At 40.1% G+C, this 20,814-nt stretch overlaps 1 protein-coding gene across 2 annotated transcripts; it reads right to left on the bottom strand.

Annotated features, from left to right (window-relative positions):
• Nucleotides 1-2,400: 2,400 nt before the first annotated feature.
• On the bottom strand, nucleotides 2,401-15,259 carry nek8 (NIMA-related kinase 8). Of its 2 annotated transcripts, none has more exons than XM_058634847.1 (15): nucleotides 15,156-15,259; nucleotides 13,850-14,055; nucleotides 13,267-13,499; nucleotides 13,037-13,168; nucleotides 12,693-12,901; nucleotides 11,878-11,954; nucleotides 11,592-11,776; nucleotides 11,057-11,204; nucleotides 10,090-10,166; nucleotides 8,906-9,023; nucleotides 8,661-8,811; nucleotides 7,781-7,944; nucleotides 6,720-6,872; nucleotides 4,420-4,578; nucleotides 2,401-3,762 (listed from the first exon to the last, which is right to left on the bottom strand). In XM_058634847.1, exons 1-15 carry the CDS (start codon nucleotides 15,200-15,202, stop codon nucleotides 3,734-3,736), a joined length of 2,088 nt encoding a protein of 695 aa, XP_058490830.1. In that variant the 5' UTR covers nucleotides 15,203-15,259; the 3' UTR covers nucleotides 2,401-3,733. The 2 variants fall into 2 exon arrangements, with proteins under 2 accessions (XP_058490830.1, XP_058490831.1); XM_058634848.1 differs by lacking the exon at nucleotides 15,156-15,259 and adding an exon at nucleotides 14,219-14,834.
• Between the last annotated feature and the right edge of the window lie 5,555 nt (nucleotides 15,260-20,814).

Genomic DNA, 20,814 nt, shown 5'->3' with positions numbered 1-20,814 from the left:
CAGCCCTACAAAATGATAATAGAGGTAGACACGCGTTGGAACAGCACATTCCTTATGTTGCAGCGGCTGTATGAGCTAAGAGAGCCAGTGGGGGCAGCCCTGGCCTCACTGAAAACAGACATTACCCCCCTTACAGCAGCTGAGTATGACTCTGTGAACAACACTCTGAGTGTACTCGCCCCATTCCACCAAGCAACAGTTGAGGTTTCTGCTGAGAAGAGGGTATCCTCCTCAAAAGTGATACCTCTCATGAAAATGTTGCATCATGCAATAACAAACAAGATGCACACAATGAATGCATCCACCATTGCGAGGCAGCTGGGGGACAACCTTGTTCGACGTCTGAGGGACCACATGAGTTCTTTGGAGTCAGCAGGTGGCCTGACAATGCCAACTTTATTGGATCCAAGATTTAAAAAATTAGGATTCGAAAATGCTACCAGGAGACAAGAAGCAGTGAACCGGCTGAAAAATGAGTGTGCAAATGTAATAAGGCATGAAGCCTCATCTGCCCCCCCAGACCAGCTGCAAAACACTCGCGTGGCTCAATCTGGTGGCAATAGTAAGTAACCCCATCTGTATCCTTGATTATGACAGTGGTATTGTGCATGACACCCCACCCCCCTTTTTTGTTATTAGGTGAACTTTGGCGGCTGTTGGATGACGCCATAAACAGCAGCGGGAGCAGCTCAAGTGTGGTGGCAGATGCCGTGATTGAAGTGGATCGTTACTTGGCAGAGATGAATATTTCAAGGGATGAGGATCCACTCGTATATTGGCATGGACATAAAGCCATGTATCCACACCTTCACAAACTGGCAGTAACCTGGTTATGTTCGCCAGCGTCTTCAGTGCCATGTGAGAGGGTTTTTTCGAAGGCTGGAGAAGTGCTGTCTAAAAAAAGGAACCGCCTGAATCCAAAAACATTGGAAAAACTAGTGTTTTTGAATAAAAATACAAACTCTTGAAATGTTGTCATTGGTATTTTAATTAAGAACAGAGCTCCATGTCTGTGTTGTTGTCCACATACTTACACATGATCATACTATAGAAATATCCATTGTTTATTGTTTCTGCACACATAAGTAAATCATACATTTCAGCTCAAGTCGTGGTACAATGGCATTGACTGTAATTTAATTTGTCCAGCAGATGGCAGTATTCACTGTTTCATTGAGGCCTCGATGAGTGAACCTTTTGGTGAAGCAATGGGCTGGAAAGCCTCAGTGATTCACGGGGCTTCATTTGCCCATCACTAGCTCTGACAACACTGAGCTGCACAAAAGCGATTCAACCGAAGCCTCTGTTTAGGTGAACAAAGCCCCGCCTCCTTCGCCTCCTCTTTCATGTGGGCGGGGCTGAAACGCAGCCACTCAGGAAAACACGCCCACTATACCCAACCCTAATCCCTGTCATTCCTAACCCCAATTTATCACAATAACTACGAAAATTAAATCTAATATTATACAAAATATCATATAATATCAAAAATTATTACTTTTGACGTAGTAAACGGACAAAAAGTGGCACGCAAATCAGAATTGGTGAAACATTTTATAAAATAAGTGGTGCAAATGGCTCAGAAGTGTCCCCCCAAAGGCAAAACCCGAAACTTCAGTTGAATCAAATTTCACAAAACTTGGTGGAAATATGTCAAAGCCCAAGACAAACAATAAAGTCCATGGGGACCATGGCCTCACTGCAACAGGAAGTCAGCCATTTTGAATTTGTCGTCCCATCTTGGCAATCTGCAAGTTTTGCAAACAGGCGACTTTAAGCAAACGAGCAAACGAGGTCAGGGAACTGCTGCACTGACGCGAGGGCCCCATCATAACTGCGTGTAGTCCTAGTTTCTATCAATTTTCTAGTATCTATCTTCATTTGGCTCATATTCACCAGCTTTCCAACAATGTGCACTAATAATAATACGGCGTTGACAAAAGAAACGTATTGTTATTTGCACTGCAAACATTACTGTTTAAAATGTTTCAGAAAACATCTCACAGATCAAATAAATTTAAAATATTCAGAGAATTCTCTCTTAAATCTTTCATTCAATACATGAAAATGACTTTTTATATTGCTCTCACTTCCTATTATTTCCTCGTATTAGTCTGTTATTCTGTTTTTGTTCTTAATCCATGTAGTGATTTTTAAAAAAAATATATGATTAAAAAAAAGAAACAGTTTGCTTTTAGAAAAAAAGGTTCAATAAAACATTATCAACATTAACATTATCTGAGTTACATAATCCATAAGAGCAGGGTTTGTTTTTTTCCAGATTAAAAAAAAAAGAAAATGAATGAATTACCTCATACACACACGCCTGTGGTGGAGTTAAGAGGTGACAGGCACCCCCTGGTGGTGAAACACACACACAAAGCTACAAAGCAGTTATTATTATGAATAGGATTAAAATTTATTTTACAATAAATACACTAATACATCTTGAATTAAAAAAAAATGTGAACAGAAAAGCAGCTGCATGTGACTTAAGACACTGATTTAAATCATAAAATAATAATAAATCAGATCACATTACATATTACATCATCATATACAAATATTAAAAAAGAGGGTGAAATAAGGATGACAATCTTCATAAATATACATATACAGTATATATTCACAAACACTGAAATACACATATAAAACAAAAAGGTGACTACAATGTCACACAATGTCAAATTTAACAGGTTATTAAGGGCCCAGTTCATCATTCTACTTAGTTGAGATGATTTATTACAAGTTTTAATTAAATCATCGTCCGTTAAATTGGAAGTAATTCTACATACGTGTTCATTTTGTGTATTTAAAATGTATAAACAGCCTGTTGGACGTTAACAAATGTGTCCGAGTGTATTTTTAAGGCATTGCACTGCCCATTTTTTGGAAAAAAAAAATCTTATGTCATATAAAACCATGTCACTTACACACTCACTCACTCACACACTCACTTATCCTCTTACTTACTCACTCACTCACATATACTCTCACTTACACACTCACTCACTCACACTGAAGTGCAAAAGCAAACTGGGACTGGCTGAATGTGCAACCCCCCCATTGAACCAATGGATGAATGGATGGATGAATGGATGATTGGTTGGTGAATGAAGGGATGAGGGAGTGAACTGAGACAAAAGCACAGTTGGAAGAGGTAAACGTGTGTTTGTTCACTCTGAGCCCAAACGCCGCGTCGTTATCCACTCTGTTTAAATGGCTACACTTACGAGAGCCTGAATAATCCACTACAGTGACCACTGATGAACTCTGGCCTCTTTTCTCCTCTCCTCTGTGCGTTGAATCGCGACTCTCTGAAAAAGCTGTCATCAGACCGGTCGGGGCACTTTCACGCACCACTCCTGCATGTGAGCGCCGACAAAAATGCCTCGCCACATGAAAGCAGACCAACCACTTCCTGTGTCTCCTCCCTCCCTGACGGGCTTCACAAACGACAATGGTGTTACAACATGGCTTTGTCCAACATGTTGTGGCGCACACACACACCTGCTGCTGCTGCTGTGGCGGCGGTCAGGGATTGACCTTTGGCCGTGTTTGGCTCGGTGATGAAGAAAAACATTCATCCCTGCACAAAAAAAGAAACAGACAGAGAGGGAGGAGGAGGCTACAGCTGCAGGAGGAACGGGGAATCTTTCAGCTGGGCCTCCGGTCGCTCCACACCATCGCCGAGCTTTGCGGCGACCGCGTTGGAAGAGGGCGTGGTCTGGAATCATCTCGGGACAGTTTCCTCGAGCAGAGCTGAAACAAGAAGAGTACAAATACTTAAATACTGCAAAATTCACTCACTCACTCACTTCAACTTCTACCAAAGACATTTTATGGTGACATACTTTTACTCAAGTTTCCCTTTAAACAGCAACAGCAGGGATTACCATCACCTCTGTTACTTATTAGATCATGATGCAGTTTAATCTTCCCTTCATCTGCAGCTTTTTTTTTTTCTTCAATTTGGACAGCAGAGGGGGAGATTATTTAATCCCACCTTCACTGCTTTTGCTTGTTTTTATGCTTAAAGACTGACTGATTTCAATGAATACACGATATATTTTGAAAATGGATGCCTGTAACCATGATTGTTAACTTTCGTTTTGTATATATATATATATATACAAAACGAAAGTAGCGGCGGTCAGTGGCGGTATATATATATATATATATGTATATATATATATATATATATATATACACATATATATATATATAAATATATGTATATATATATATATATATATATATAAATATATATATATATACATATACATATACATATATATATATGTATACAGTATATATTTGTTAAAAAATCTCTGGTTGATTTTCACCACATCCCAACATCTTACAGCGGTCGTTGCTATTGTCAGCAAAGAGCAGTTAAGTTAAGGCAGAATATTTTACGTTTCACTGCCAGCAGAGTGTTGCCATGACAACAAGCCACCGATGTCACCGCAAACGGGTGGCTCTCGTCGAGCTGCACGGGCCTCGGGATCCCGGAGTCCTCCTCCTTCCTGCCGAGGCGGCCTCTGGCGCCCTTTCCCCAGGTGTAAACCTCCCCTTCTGCAACAAAACAACAACAAAACAAAACAAAAACAGGGCTGTGGTTGTTGTTGTCGTAATAACATGACTCCACACAAATGTATAAGTGCTGACTCTGAGTCTAATGACTGAACAAACATCAGTTTTCAAAGCGACACAAGAAAAAGAAGCCGCTGCTGCTTCTCTCCGCAGGGAACCGAGCCCTTGCACAATACGGCATCTTAACCACGCTGCCCTCAGCTCTGGAGAACAAAACACATGTTTAAAGACACATGAGTGCACACACACACACATCTGTGATCCTTTTAGTTTGTTTAAAGGACCATTCCTAGTTTTTTTTGTATGTTTAGCCCATTAGCTGAAACCACTGAAACGCTGGCATGACTGACTTCTTTCTCTCTGTTCTACAGAAACATCTCTGTCCATCTGTTGTGAAACACTCCTCATCGGCTGACTGGTAAATTTCAAAGTCCCTGCAAATCAAGACTCCAGCACACATGTGGAAAATCCTATCACCTAAATTTACCATCACTTCTAATGCATCCCATAATCACCTCATTATGACACAACTTGTTTCAAAATAGTTCAATCTGACCCCCACACAAACAGATTGTGTGATTGTTCCACAAGTGTCCACTGCACATTTGTCATAATTGTAAATGGATTCATAATTAGATAATAGTTAAACTTCAAACTGGGAATCATGAGGCTTCAAACTGGGAAAAGTGATGCTTCAAACTGGGATTGAGGCTTCAAACTGGGAATATTGAGGCTTCAAACTGGGAATCTTGAGGCTTCAAACTCGGAATCATAAGGCTTCAAACTGGGAATCTTGAGGCTTCAATATGGGAGTCTTCAGGCTCCAAACTCGGAATCATAAGGCTTCAAACTGGGAATCTTGAGGCTTCAAACTGGGAATCTTGAGGCTTCAATATGGGAGTCTTCAGGCTTCAAACTCGGAATCATAAGGCTTCAAACTGGGAATCTTGAGGGTTCAAACTGGGAATCTTGAGGCTTCAAACTGCGAATAGTGATGCTTCAAACTGGGAATCTTGAGGCTTCAAACTGGGAATCTTGAGGCTTCAGACTGAGAATCTTGAGGCTTCAAACTGGGAATCTTCGGGCTTCAAACTGGGAATATTGATGCTTCAAACTGGGAATCTTGAGGCTTCAGACTGAGAATATTGAGGCTTCAAACTGGGAATTTTGAGGCTTCAGACTGAGAATATTGAGGCTTCAAACTATGAATCTTGAAGCTTTTGAGGCTTAAAACTGGGAATATTGAAGCTTCAAACCAGAGGTTCCGATTCTCTTAGCCGACATCATGACCGGTTACCACGAGCCAGAACTACACTTCCTTGACTTTAAGAAGCACCGTGTGAGGCTTCAAACTGGGAATCATAAGGCTTCAAACTGGGAATCTTGAGGCTTCAAACTGGGAATCATAAGGCTTCAAACTGGGAATATGGAGGCTTCAAACTGGGAATATTGAGGCTTCAAACTGCGAATAGTGATGCTTCAAACTGGGAATCTTGAGGCTTCAGACTGAGAATATTGAGGCTTCAAACTGGAAATCTTGAGGCTTCAAACTGGGAATCTTGAGGCTTCAGACTGAGAATATTGAGGCTTCAAACTGGAAATCTTGAGGCTTCAGACTGAGAATATTGAGGCTTCAGACTGAGAATATTGAGGCATCAAACTGGGAATCTTGAGGCTTCAAACCAGAGGTTCAGATTCTCTTAGCTGACATCATGACCGGTTACCACGAGCCAGGACTACATTTGGAAGGATCCTTGACTTTAAGAAGCACCATGTGTGGGTGTTTAAAGACTGTTTGACTGACGTCTGAGTCACTCCTCCGTCTACTGTTGCACCTGTTATGGCAAGATGCCACACAGGAAGCCACACCCCTTCATAAACCTGAGCAGAGGTCACCTGTGTAGGCGTTATAGACGAAATGAAGCCAAATAAGTAGGATGGAAGTAGCAGTTAGCCAGGAGAATGAACTTCTACCTCTCACTTGATTTATAATGGTCTCAGTCTAGTTTCAGCTCTTCTTCAACAGAACATGATGTCAGTATTGTAAATTACGCAGCATACATCCTTTTTAAAAAAAAATAAAAATAAAGTCATATAATCGGGTCCAAGTGTCTTTCACTCACCAGGTCCGATAGCTAAGGTGAAGGCGTCGCCACAGGCAGCCATGGTGATTCCCTGCAGGCCGGGAACCAGGTAAGGAATGCGACTGCTACGACGGGAACTGCAACCCATCTGACCGTGCTGGTTACTGCCAAAGGTAAGACACTCCCCCCGGTCTACAGAGACAGTGTATGACAGTGATGAATTTGACATAACATTTGTGTCTACACTGGATTAAGACCCCGTTCAGACCTGGTAGGAACATCCATGCTACGGGATCTGAACGCATTTGGGTACTATGAACTACGAGTGTTCACACCTCGCATTAAAGTGTGTTGTGGATGTTTTTAGTACTTATTTTATAAAACAAACAACACATTTTCACATGCATTATGTCACAGGGACAAAAATAAAGTTTTTAAGTCTGAAGAGAAGTTTGAGTGAATCAAAGAGACACGGTATAAGATTTTAAGCAGTAGACGAAAGGAAATCGTGTAACTAGCAGATCAGAGGACAACAGATGAGGAGGCGGAGTCTCTGAAATGTCCTGAGGTCACACCGGACTAATCTATATACCAAATCTGAACAAGGTCTAAGTCTGAGCACTGGGAATCTTAACGAGGAATCTTGACGTTTCAAACTGGGAATCGAAGCTTTTGAGGCTTCAAACTGGGAATCAAATCTTGGGAATCTTGAAGTTTTAAACTGGGAATCTTGAAGCCTTTGAGGCTTCATATTGGGAATATTGAAGCTTTTGAGGTTTCAAACTAGGAATCTTGAAGCTTTTGAGGCTTTAAACTGGAATATTGACGATTCAATCTGGGAATCTTGCAGCTTCAAACTGGGAATCTTGAAGCTTTTGAGGCTTCAAACTGGGAAACTTGAAGCTTCAAAACTGTGAATCTTGAAGATTTTGAGGCTTCATACTTGGAATCGAAGCTTTTGAGGCTTCATACTGGGAACCTAACTTGCCAAGCACCATTGTGGAGATAAATCACAGAAAAAGTCTATTGCTACCAATGATTCTGCTTCAAAAATGTGCTTTAAAAACTAACAATAATAATAAAATGGATAATTTCTTTACCTGTGACAGCAACAGAGTGGGCCGTCCCGATGTCAATGTAAACTATCTTGTCGCTGTTGAGTGGTGCTGATTGAACATGAGTGTACGAGTGAACTTCTTCCACCTGGTTTGAGGAAAGCGGCTCCTCTCCAGCTGTGACCGCATCCAAGCCGAGCTTGTTGAATCTGACAACAAACAAAATGTGAGCATTTAAAGTTGATGTTTTAAAGAGCTAGATCTATAACTGCTAGTGTCAATATGTTTGTCAATTCCTTTCATTGTTAGACAGCCTTTTCTGACCGGAAACAGTTTGTTTGTAAACCACTCGTCGTCCGACACCAAAGTCCACAGCACATGGGCATTTAAACCACTGCTGCATCCTTTTGTAAGTCGAAATCTGTAATTGAATCATTTTGGGGGCTTTGAAATACTTTGCTCATGTTCACGTCAATGACACAAACTTACCAAAGGAGGCAGCAGTGAACCGGCAGCTCCTGAGCTAAAAACAGGGGTTTTCTCTATGGAGTTTGGTGCAGGAGAGTGAGTAGATTATACATATGTGGCCAATATACTCTTAAGATCATTTCTGTTTCCTCATCAGCGACTTGGAGGTTTTGAATTTGTTTGCCTCTGCTTTGCACACAGATAGATTTACAGTCATGACCTGAACCTCTGTGACACTGAAGGGATTAATGACGAGAGAAAACAAAGTGTTTGTCACGTTAGGAGAATGCCGCCCCACAGGTTGGTCAACCAGAGAAATCTCAATCTCTATCTCTGTACCGCTAATCTATCACCACCCACAGAGTCCTGTTTCCTTGCTGGTCATTAGCTCCTGTCAGTCAGTGTTTACTGTGACTAATAGCCCGCTGTTTTAGGTTGAATATTTAAAAACAATCACCTGTTGCTTCCACATGCCACAATCCTGTGTTGGGTGCTGATAATAATCGAGCAGTCGACGCCGCACACCACCCTCTGGGCCTCGAACTCCGCCGGCAGACACACTTGCTGTGGAGAATTGTGGGTGTCTTGCGTCCCCAGCCCTAGGCGACCTTTTCCGACAGGGAGCGACATCAACAGAAACTGCCCGTCATAAATCAGGTCAAATACAAGATGGATGGACAACAACCGGTTCATTTACTCTACCATTGTCTCCTCTTCCCCAGGCAAATACTTCTCTTTCGTTGGTCACGGCGAGAACGTGGGAAGCGCCGCACGACACCTGAACCAGCTCATAGCCGAGGAGGGCCTCCACTATCTTGGGCTGAGAACAGAAACGCAGAGAGTGAGAGAAAATTAATGTTGTCATTGAAATTCTTTACATCAAAAGGTTTAATCTGTTAATCTGAAAAAGCATATACATATACCCTTGCACAACTGTCAGATAAAGTTTAAGGGTTAGGGAAACTTAGTTCTTTGACATTTTAAAGAGTATGTCTTGGGCGTTTTCTCACTGTCAGACAAACAGTTCACGATTGGACACTGAACTTTGTACACGGCTCACTCTCCCACACCAAAGTCCATAGAAAAAAATTGTCGATTTAACATCACAGCACACGCAGCGTTGCTTGTCCGCTGCTGCCTCTTATAAGGTAATTCTGAGAAAAAGAGTTATGAGAAAAATAATCCGAATTATGAGAACAAAAATATGAATTATGAGAAAATAGAAAAAAGTGTGGAGAGTGAGCGGCTCAAAAAACTTGAATTTACTGTCAGAAAATGCTGTTGTGTGGTGAGAGAGAGCAGCTAAAAATATTCTGAAGCTATCACAAATAGATTTTAGCCCCATATTTTGTTAGGTGAGCCTTTTGTTGAGTGTCTCATATCACTTTTTCCCCCCGTCCCTGCTCGCTGCCGTTGGATGGATGGATTATTTATTCTGTCACATCTAAAGTTTTATAGTTTTTAAGGCATATCCGCCATCATTTAAAGCTTTCCTCGCGTACTTTGACAGGAAACGCTCATTGATGTGTTCACTAAGACGCAACCAAACGTCCTCTCAAAGACAAACGGCTGCTTTAATGCACATGGCATTAGATTACCAAAGATGCTGATGTTTTAAATTGCATGGAAACCTAATGCAGGAGGGCATAGAATAACAAACGTGGAAGCATAAAGCACTATAAGTAGCTACTAATGCTGCAGATCTGGTTACATAACGTCCACTCATCGGCCATGACATTAAAACCACTTGCGAGGTTTCACTCATTTGTCGGTTTATAAAGTACAAATATAATGAGGTTTGTAATTCTGTTTCTGATAAAGATGAAAATTCTATTACAACCTGATACACTGTGTGTTAATTATGGACCGATATTATTTTCTTGTACCTGTGTGACGTCGTTGAAGTTTCCGTGTCCTAAACAGCCGTTGCTCCCACTTCCAAACGTCATGATGATTCCTCTGTCTGCAAATGGAAAATAAAAAAAGAAGTGAACTAAATTACAACACAGGTTTATTCTTTTGGCGACCATCACAACGATTTATAGGTCTATGCTTACAGGAGCTGCTGGTCTACTGCTGCCTCCTGTGGTGAGTGTGTGTCAATGAGGTAAACCAAACCAAAGGATTTTAAACACCGAAGTCACAAACTAACACATTTCAATGTATATGTGGAGGTAGCAAGTGGATCAACAACTCCTGTGTGCCATGATGCATAAGAGTTGATTTTCTCTATAGAATTTGGTGCAGGGAGAGTGAGTGATTTACAAACTTCCTTTTGCTATCAAAAAAAATGTATAACAAAGAAAAGAAGCAACAGATATTTCCTGAAGACACCATAGACTTAAGCACTCATAAATGTTATTGGGTGAAAAGTCTGTTTTTGCTTCTGTCCCTGCATGTTGTGCCGAATATCTACAGAAGAGGATTAGGAAAAACAAATCGCTCTTTGAAATTACTTTTTTTAGTAATTAGTAGCCAGAATTAGTAATTCAGTCAGAATTGAAAAAAAAATCTGAATTATGAAAAGAAATATCTGATTTGAAAAGAATTCTGAGGGAAAGTCAAAATTCTAAGAAAACAATTTGAATTAAAAAAATCTGAATTGAAAAAAATCTGAATTATAAGGGGAAAAAAAAAATCAGGATTATGAGAAAAAAAATCTGAATTATGAGATGAGAAAAATAGTCAGTTGAAAAAAGTCAAAATTGAAAAAAGTATTCTGACCAATTTTTGTTTTCTACATTTGGCCATAAATATTTTCCAGTCAACAGTCCGACAGAGCTCCCTGCAGGGCAGACAAGTTGTGGCTGTGATTCTGCTGATGGAGACCTTGGAGCAGAACGGTCCACTCACCTGTCATGCAGGTGGTAAAGAGGTCGCCACAGGACACAGACTTAATGGTGACCCCAGATTGACCCTCCAGGAAGCGAGACACAAACTGAGGCTGCATCTGGTCCGCCACACCGGGGAGACTGGCCTCACCGGATCCCACTGACGGAGCCTGTGATCATTAAAGATTATTAGTCACTCATGTGCAGACGGATAATTATAAAAGTGTTTTTTGGCAAGAGAGTGAGAAAGAAACCGTTTGACTGTGAGCTAATAAAACAGGTTCTGCGTCTCTGATACACGGTTAAACTCCATCAGTCTGTCATGTCAGTCTCCATTTCTAATCATTCAACAGTAAAGGCTGTGATATTGTTATAACATTACATTACATGTCATTTAGCAGACGCTTTTATCCAAAGCGACTTACAAGGGAATTGAGTACAACCTGCCAGGGTTGTAGTTGAACTTGTGACCATGATGTCTCTGCACACAGGGGTACCAGTCTAAACCACTGAGCCACCCCACCCTGTTATCTGTATCTGTAAATGTTTGCACAGACCTCCCATGTGATCAGACGTCCAGACCTGGTGACCCCCATCCTCTGAGTTCGGCCCAGAGAAACCTGCAGCACCTCGGTGTTTAGCATCGGCAGACGTAAAGGCGCAGAGATTCCACTTCCCCAGGTATACACCGCGGACAGTGGGAGTGTGTGCACTTTACCCGACCCCAGACCGAATGATGCATCTGTACAAGTCCAAAAAAACATAAAGAGCACATGAGCAGTTTCTGTTTGAAGCAGCTACTGCAATTCTGCTGTTGTCAGATAATGGCACCATAATCCTCACCTCTGGACCTGTTAGTGGGAACTCTGCCTCCTGCTCTACCATGACACGAGTGCATTGTCGACAGCGGTTTCTCAATCCTAAAAGACAGATTGCATGATACATAAATAGGGTCTAGAAAGGTCCGGTGTGCAATAATTAGTGACATCTCATGTAGGGATAGTCAATTTTAACAGAAAATGGATGAATATTCTGAACTCCAGCGCATGAGAACTAGTGAAAGTAACGAGATGCATTCAAAGACCCTGGTAAATTATCTTTTTTTGTGACAAAATAAAGGCCCCCGGTAATTGAGTGTTGAGCTTAGAGGAGCAGCTTCAAGATGCATTCAAGAAACCTTGTGAATTTTAATAACTTCTTCGCACACACATAAAAGAAATCCACTTACTAAATTCTTCCTGCTGCCGCCTTGTGGTATAAGTTGCGCCAAAAATAAAGTAGACATTGGAGCAGAAGGAGCTGGCTCCATAAATGCAATCACTGATAAAACATTTGCTTTGTACATATTTAAAAAACTACGATCAATCAAGCAAATAATCATCCTTAATCATTAATCTAATGGTGAGACTGCAGATTAAAATAAATGGACGACTCTTCAAAGTATGTCAGGGAACTACGGTGGCCTTCACATACCAAGAAATGGCCTTTGCCTAAAGGACTTACTGGGCTTATTCTAAGGCTACAAAAACAAAAATGGCTTATATTTTGAAGCAATTATACACTTATGCAAACATGCTTTATGCTATAAATCCTAACAAATGACCTTTAAATCTCTCAAAATGAACTATCCTGGACCTACTGCAACACAGAATCCCCACCTGCGCATTTTGACGTTGCCTATGTCCGTGTACAGGTTAAGCAGAGGCCTGATGCAAACGGGAAGGGCCATGATTTCGTTCAGTTGGGGCCGTTTGGACGGATCCAGGTTGAGCATGTTGAGGATGAGCTGTCGCAGTTCTGTGCTGTACCGGTCTGAGATTGGAGCGAAAGTCCCGCTCATGATCTTCAGAACGAGGGCGGGTAAATTCTGAAAGCAGCATATAAGAGAACAAGTTCGTCAGCGACATCTAAACAGATCCGGACTCTCTGAGTGATGTTGTTTTGAACTGAGTTTTGCATATCTATATAACATTTAGCCTCTTTGAGAAAATATCTTCCATACAGCTGCCTCGAAGGCTCTCTTCAGGCTCGCAAGCTCATAGAGCACACAGCCCAGAGCCCAGATGTCACTCTTCTGGTTGTACGGCTTTCCTTCACACAGCTCTGGGGAAATGTAGCATGGAGTCCCAACCACCTGCTTAGCCAAAAAAGACGATGTATTAATTCATGCTAACCTAAACATGGTGTGCTTCAACAAAGGTACCGTGTGTCATAAGTAACAATTCATCTCGCCGTGTACGCTTTGCTCTTGCTGACGAGGATCTTGGAGATGCCAAAGTCGCCAATTTTGACGATCATCTGGTGCTTGTCCAGGAGAATGTTCTGCGTCTTCAGGTCTCTGTGCAGGATGAGCTTGTTGTGGACGTGATACAAGGCCAGTAAGATCTGGACGAAGAAGTGAAGGATGGTGTCCTCGTCCAGCAGAGAGTTACAGCGCTTCTGTATGTAATCAGCCAAAGTCCCACCTAAACAAAGAAAACAGAGGATGGTTTCTTCTTGGTCAAAAATATTGACACATACATTTCTAAAGAGATGATAAAAACCAGTGCATGCTGTAAAAGGGGGTAATAAAACAGAAAATAGACAGCGACATAAACATGATAGAAACAAACTAACACAACAAAGCAGTAATCATTTTGTCCCCTACATTAATAAGTGTTATTATGTGGTTTGTGTTATGATACCATCTTCTCAGACCTGACATGAGAATGAAATTCAGTCCACTTGCCTGACGGCACTAAACTATGGGAATCACGGACTGCGGTGAGCGACGAACAAAAGGGTCTTGTGTAATGAGATCTCACAGTGAGTTTACCTGGTGCGTACTCCATGGCGATCATGAGAGCCTTGTCTTCCAGGAAGTTCTCATAGTACTCGATGATGTTGGGGTGGTTGAGCAGTTTCAGCACCTGACACTCGTTCTGAGCTGCCAGACGCTCGTCCCGCGACATCTGCTCCACTGGAATTTCCTTCAGGATGACGAAGGCCCCGTCGCTGCGCCGGCGGCACAAGTGAACGATCCTGGCGGTGGAGAGAATGGAGGGAAATTTAAATGTAAATAGAGTTGTAAGTAGGAGCGTGCGATATTATTGATAGAGATATGAATCTGGTTGCTTTGTAAGGTTTGATTTGATGAATCCAAAAGCAAATCAGACTGTGAAGGTTTAAAGCAGGGTTCCCACACCTTGGTTGACATCAAATTTAAGGACTTTTCAAAGACTTCCCGGGGGCAATTCCCTTCAAATTTAAGGACAGAATGGGCTGACACAGCTTAAGATGAGAGGGCAACTTGTAAGAGCGCGACTGAGAGGAGTTAGGATTGAGCCACGATGGATCAGTGGTAGGGCGACTTGTCTTTGTCTGAAGGTTGTGTGGTCCATTCCTGGCTCCGCTCGTCGACATGTGTCCTTGAGCAAAGACACTTAACCCCATGTTGCAGCGTGTGAATGGGTGAAAACTGTAGTGTAAAGCAGCTTGTCAAGACTAGAAAAGCTCTAAATAATTCAAAAATTAGTTATGTATTAAACACAGTGAATACACTCTACATTGGTTATATATAACTTTTTAAATAAAAACTATTTTAGCTGTTGGAGGTCTGGAGTAAGTATTTTATTTGTACAAAATTCAAGTATCTGCACTACTTTTACTACATTTCCTCTAACTATCTTTGTTACTCGTTAACATCCTAAACTGGACCGTTAATGTACATACACACTCTTTTATAGTATGACGTCATTTGTTCTCGTTTAAAACGCTTTAATGCGCATTCAATTTGAAGAAAAGAGGCAAAATACTAGACACCAAGAGGTTGTTATTAACGACAGCTGATAACTGACTTTATAAAGCAGTAATGTATAAAAACCCAGCGTTATTCTTTATCGTCACACAGACTCATTTTATCTCTTAAAAACTCTTTCTAAACTTATCGTGCTCTGTTATTTTCACGGGGCGACGCAGTTCTGACGCAACCCGTTACTTTTATTTGAGGGGGGGGGGGGTAACTGAGGCCTTTCCGGAAAAAGTTTCCCCCCCAAACCTGGGGGAAACGTCAAGACATTGTCACATTTAAACTTACGACGCAAAAAAGTCCCCAAAAAGACGAATTAAACCGGGAAACTTACCCGAAGGCTCCTCGACCAACAACTTTGATTTTCTCGTACTTCTCCATCGCTGCTGCTGCTACTCACACACACACACACACACACACACTAAGACGTTTCCGTAGTTTCCAGGCAACAACGCAAGCTACGGCGAGTGACGAGGGACAAAGGCGAAGGGGAAAATTGTGCTGTTGCAGAAATTAGTCTAAAGACATTTTCACAATGTAATTCATAACAAAAACAACTTTGATCGTAACATAATGTGTTACTTTAAGTCTTTAGTATGTGTTTTGTGTTTTTAAGGTGCTGGACAGGATCATTTAAAAAGAGCAAATAAAAGTTTAAGACGATTAAAGGTGATACAAATGGAACATGAGTCAAAAAATACACAGGCAGACTCAAATCTTGAAAGAGTGAAATAAAAATAAGTAAATAAATACATACATGGGTTAGGGTTAAAAAATATGGTATTAAATGGGCCCATCAACAAGCCCGTATGTTTGTTTGTTTAGTTCCTCCCACAAATGTATTACTTATTTGTTTCCCTTCTGATATCTGATTATTCCATATGTTGTTTGAAAATAGGATAGATGCATATCCATGTTTTGTTTTTGTTTTTCCAATAATCTCACATCTGAGGTTAAAAAAAAATATCTCAGAATTTGTTGTGTTTTTTGGGGGGGCTCTCTCTAAGTAGCTATCCCCAAATAACGCACACTAAGCCATTTGCTGGAGCTGGTGTTGAACCAGCGACTTCATGGTTATAAGTTCACTTCCTTTCCATTTAACCGTGGGCTGCTCAAACTACTGTAGTGATAAGCAGCAACTTAGGGACTGTCCGCTAGAAAATGAATCCCGCAGGTCTTGCGCATGCATTCACTGTTGCTTATCTTTTTCGTTATGTCGTTTGACACAGTCACATCTTCTTCTCCATTTTTTTGGTGTTGCAGCATTACAGCACTACATAAGGCCTGACATTAGTACTACAGCGTTTCGAGTAGTTTTGGGCATTTTGTTGACATTTCCGGAAACAATACTATGTTTTTCATTAAACGACAAAAGAAAAAGATCTTTTAGTGAAAGTCCTGTTTCTTCGTTAACAGACTGTGTCCTAGAAAACCAAATCATCCGGAGTGAAAACTGAAGTGGAGACAGTGGGGGAAAAAAGTCAGAAGGACGTGATTAGTCCGGCGTCTTCAGCTTGAACTTCAGACACAGTAGTCGACGCCTGCTGATTATAAAGCACCTTCTTCTTCTTATCTGAGATAGGGAGAAAGGAAAGAGACTGTTTCCTCTTTTCTGCCACTACCAGGATAATAAAGGCCTTGTGCTGTGACAAAGCCCGGTCTGTGTTGTACTGAAGCACAAACCTCCACCATTATCACCAATCTGTGATAATGATATACATCACCATAAACAGTCATCTGTGTGTGTAATTGAAGCCTTTCCTCTAGCATTTCTTTTCTTTTCCTTTAAATGAAGATTAGTGGCAGGGTAGAAGATGCGGATTATTGCCTGAGGTAACAACAGTTTGCTCTTTCCTCAGTGTGATAAAACCTCACAGTTCATGTGGTGGTGCTCAGACCAGCTCAGTGACATATTTGTGTCTTCTGTGTCAGTGTTTAGGAATGTAAATGTAGCTGACAATGAAACTGATGCTGAGCCTCAGGATACATTGATACCATTTATACTGTCTGTCTGTCTGTCTGTGAGCAGCATAACTCAACAGGAACTACCGATTAGATGTTGGTGGTGATCCAGGTCTGGATTCAGGATAAATACAATAAGATTAATGTTATTCCATGATACCTTGTGTGAATGGGTGCGACTTCCGGCGCGTCCTGTCACTGAAGCAGAACCTGTGTTCTTAATGGTCACTGGACCCTAATGAGCGAGTGATTGTGAAACTCACAGTCAGCCTGAGGCTAAGTGGCAATAGAGTGTGGGAAACAAAAACATTTTTATATACTTAAGACAGTTTTAGATACATTTAGATATCAAAAAGTGTTTTTCATTTGCACATTTAAATTTATTTATTTTTTTATACATTTTCAGAATCACTTTGAATATGCAAATGATCTATCTATCCCTAACCCAAAAACTAGTGAGCTATAATCTGTGCTATCTCTCTCTCTCTCTAAGTAGTTAGCCCTAACTAACTAAAGATCTTTAGTTGGTTCGAACTAACTGACTGACTATTTGCTAGCTATCACTCTAACTAGCCTGAACTAACTAACTAACTAACTAACTAACTAACTCATTCACTCTCTTTCTTTCTCTATTAGCCTGTGAGCTGTCAGCTACGCTAGCTAGCATCTCTCTAAGTAGTTAACCCTAACTTAACTAAACTAAACTAACTAACTTACTAACTAATAACTAATTGTACTGTACGGACATTATGGTGTTAAAACAATAAATCTAATGTGGCCTAAGATTTTTGTGCAGTACGATATATATTATATAAATAATTATTATTACAGGCTTTTTCAGACAGACATATTGATAAAATGGCTGACGAAAGCAACGCGGATCAATTTTTTTTTCTTTTTCTTTTGTCTCTTTCCCCAGCACTCACTGGAAATCAATAAACCCGTGGATTTTTCTCTCTATTGTTGTTTGCAAAGCTTCCACAGTGACCGTTTCACCTCGGGGGGAAAAGAAAAATCATCCTGAGATCAATAAACTTCAGTGTCAAGATCAACTGAGACACTTTCAGCTCTTTGAAGCCCTTTGTTTGGTGTCTTTACACGTATTTACAGTTTGAAATTGAGAGTTGTTTCTTTGTAAGTTTGGTTCTCTTAAAACAACAACCAAAATAACCACAGTGAGTGAACCAGGAAACATTAGTCATGGTGTTAAGTTACAGTGTTCTCTCTTTCTTTTTCTCTCTCTCTCTCTAACCTCAGGGTTTATTGTTTCAGAGAAAACTCACAGTCTGTACCAAGTGCATAGAAACATATTAATTATGTGTTTCATATTTCATGATCTAAGTTTCATGTTGGAACAAAAGGTAAAATGAGTATTTGATTGATACTGATGGACTGAACTGTCTTTGTTTGTGTATTGGATTTTATAGAGACTGCAATTATATATAGGTACATATAGTCCATATAGTTTTTTAAACCTTTGGTCCGCAAAATGTTAAAACATATTGAAAAATGATTCAATTTGAATGATTTCTTTGTTATATGGAGCAAAGAAACCAGACTTTTTTCACATTTAAGAAGCTGAAAATTCAGAAAACTAGAATTACTTATGGAAGAAAAAAAACCTCAGTTATCAAAATAGTTGGTGATTAATTGAATTAATTGAGTAATTGATTAATCATTGCAGCCCTAATCCTGAGTGAATGATGCAATGATGCAACACCCACTTCTGAAACATGTGACTCATGTATTTATTGTCACTTATTACAGGAAAGCCCTGTAATGGCACATTAATTAAATCAATTAAATTTAATTTACTGTATGTAGCATCTTTTGTAAAAAAAAAAACAAAATAAATAAAATACAATAACACAGCAAATAAATTAGCCATGAAACACAATAAATAAGCAAATATTAAATAATATATAAAGGATTTAAAAAACAACAACTGTTTACTGTGTTGTACAATCACTACGCCAGAGAAATGGCGCCATCAAGTGGCTTAATGAAGAACTCTGAGTACAACAAAACATGTCAGTGTGAAATGTTGGTTTTGCTGCCATCTGCTGGTGCATTGTGTAATAAATCCTGCTAAGACAGTGTTTGGAACAGAAACATTCAACCATGTTGTTTTTCCACAAATAAACTGCTTTAGAAACACTGCTGATACAGCTTTTAATGACCAGTAATGTGTTCAAGTATTGACAATTTATTTTAATTTAAAATAATTTTTCAAGAGACAGATGTGAGAACAGACTTAACATTTGTTATTGTTGTCATCACAAAATGTTTAAAGTTGTAAAGTTAAAGTTTAAAGTTAAAGTTTCATTTGTGATAAAGTTTCATTTCATTGTTTCTATATTTTGTTAAAAGTTTGTGAAAACGTCGCCTCAGAAAACAACAAATTACACCGAGAATAAAATGACCTGTTGCTCCAAGCTTTGATTTTCATATTTGATTGCTGATTTGTTGCTGAAATCTATCTATCTATCTCTAAGTAGCTAGCCCTAACTAACTGACTGACTGACTAACTAACTATTTGCTAGCTGGCTATCACTCCAAGTCTGTCTATTAGCTAGTAGGCTATCATCTACACTAGCTAGCATCTCTCTAAGTAGCTAGCCCAAACTAACAATCTATCTATCTACACACTGGGCACCTTAATCTGTCCTGGCTTTCAAGGCCTAATACTCCATCTTCCCACTTCCATAAACAATGTCTGAGGCTTGATCTGAGGCTTGAAACTGCAAAGGGAATTCCGCACATTTCAGACCCACTCGTAGGGGGACAGGACCTCATTCCTAGAATGTAAACAGTGTCCGCCATCTTTGCTAACAGTTATGCTAACAGGACCAAGTATCACTGGTGATAAAAAATACTACCCCTATTCTAGTAATACAAAGCTAAGCTCACTAGATATCTATCTATCTATCTATCTATCTATCTATCTATCTATCTATCTATCTATCTATCTATCTATCTATGCTACCCCCTGCTGGAATCAGCTCATCATCATGCCTGGACTTGCTGAACAATGCAGATGGTTCATCACCCCTCCCTCCCAGTTTCAGATTTGTTGGTTTCACCTGAGACAAGGTGTGGGGGCGGGTCGTTAGGGGGTCACCTGAGAGGCGGCGTCTACTACAGTGTGGGTGTGTTGGACTTCACTGTTGTTGTTGTTGTTGTTGTTGTTCTGTGTTTTCTTGAACAAAGCATCTGTCTCATAAGATATTTTTAATTAAACTTTTTTTCCGTGTGTTTGTATTTGTTCAATTTTTGGTTGAAATAAATCAATTACAGCAGCGTCTGTAACAGTACACCTAATGTCATTTTAAATGGTTGTTGATGTTTGGTAAATAAAATAAAAGCTATACACTATACTACAAAATTAACTTGTTTGGGGACCCAAAAAAATTCTCCTGTGACCCATATGTGGGTCTCAAGCCAGGCTTTCGGAAGTACTGGTTCACAGATAGTCAGATACATTTAAATGTATTTTCTTTAAGCTTCTAAATGATAAAATGTAAAATTCGGTTTCATTTTCAAAGTGAAGACACGACGTGTTGTTGTTGGAAAACGTAACTTTGCAGGATTTTATGAAGTTTTTTTTTTTTTTTTAAAAGAAGGAAAATAAAAGATGCCCAACAATAAATAAATATTCTTGTAAAAGGAAAAAGGGATGACACTGGAAGCTAAAAACAACAATAACAAAGTTGATGAATATAATTTACAAAATCTGAGTCTATAGGAAATAACTTTAAGGTATTGTTTGAGCGTCTAATTGATGAGGGGATCATTTGGTTTCGTTCAAAGTGACGACAAAACAATAAATGTTCTTATAAAAGGCAAAAGAGTGCAGGAATTTCATTCTTTCACATCTGGTTTTGGTTTTGTTAAAGAAACGGGTTCCAGCAGCAGCGCCAGTGTTCACTGTCATTTCCCTCTTTGCGTAATATGATCGCAATCTTTGCCCCTCCTTGATTTTTTTTCTCGTTTTTTCGTGGTCATGAGGATCAGCAGCAGCGGCACATCCC

This window comes from Solea solea, chromosome 7 (assembly GCF_958295425.1).
Source record: "Solea solea chromosome 7, fSolSol10.1, whole genome shotgun sequence".
NCBI classification, from domain to species: Eukaryota; Metazoa; Chordata; class Actinopteri; order Pleuronectiformes; family Soleidae; genus Solea; species Solea solea.
This window is presented reverse-complemented; position numbering and strand designations above follow the sequence as displayed.

Coding starts and splice junctions, on each gene's coding strand:
- nek8 (XM_058634847.1), bottom strand. CDS start 15,202: ATGGAGAAGTACGAGAAAATCAAAGTTGTTGGTCGAGGAGCCTTCGG. Junction 13,169..13,266: donor GCAAGAGCAAAGCGTACACG/GCGAGATGAATT, acceptor TTGGCTAAGCAG/GTGGTTGGGACTCCATGCTA. Junction 12,902..13,036: donor AGAGAGCCTTCGAGGCAGCT/GTATGGAAGATA, acceptor TGCTGCTTTCAG/AATTTACCCGCCCTCGTTCT.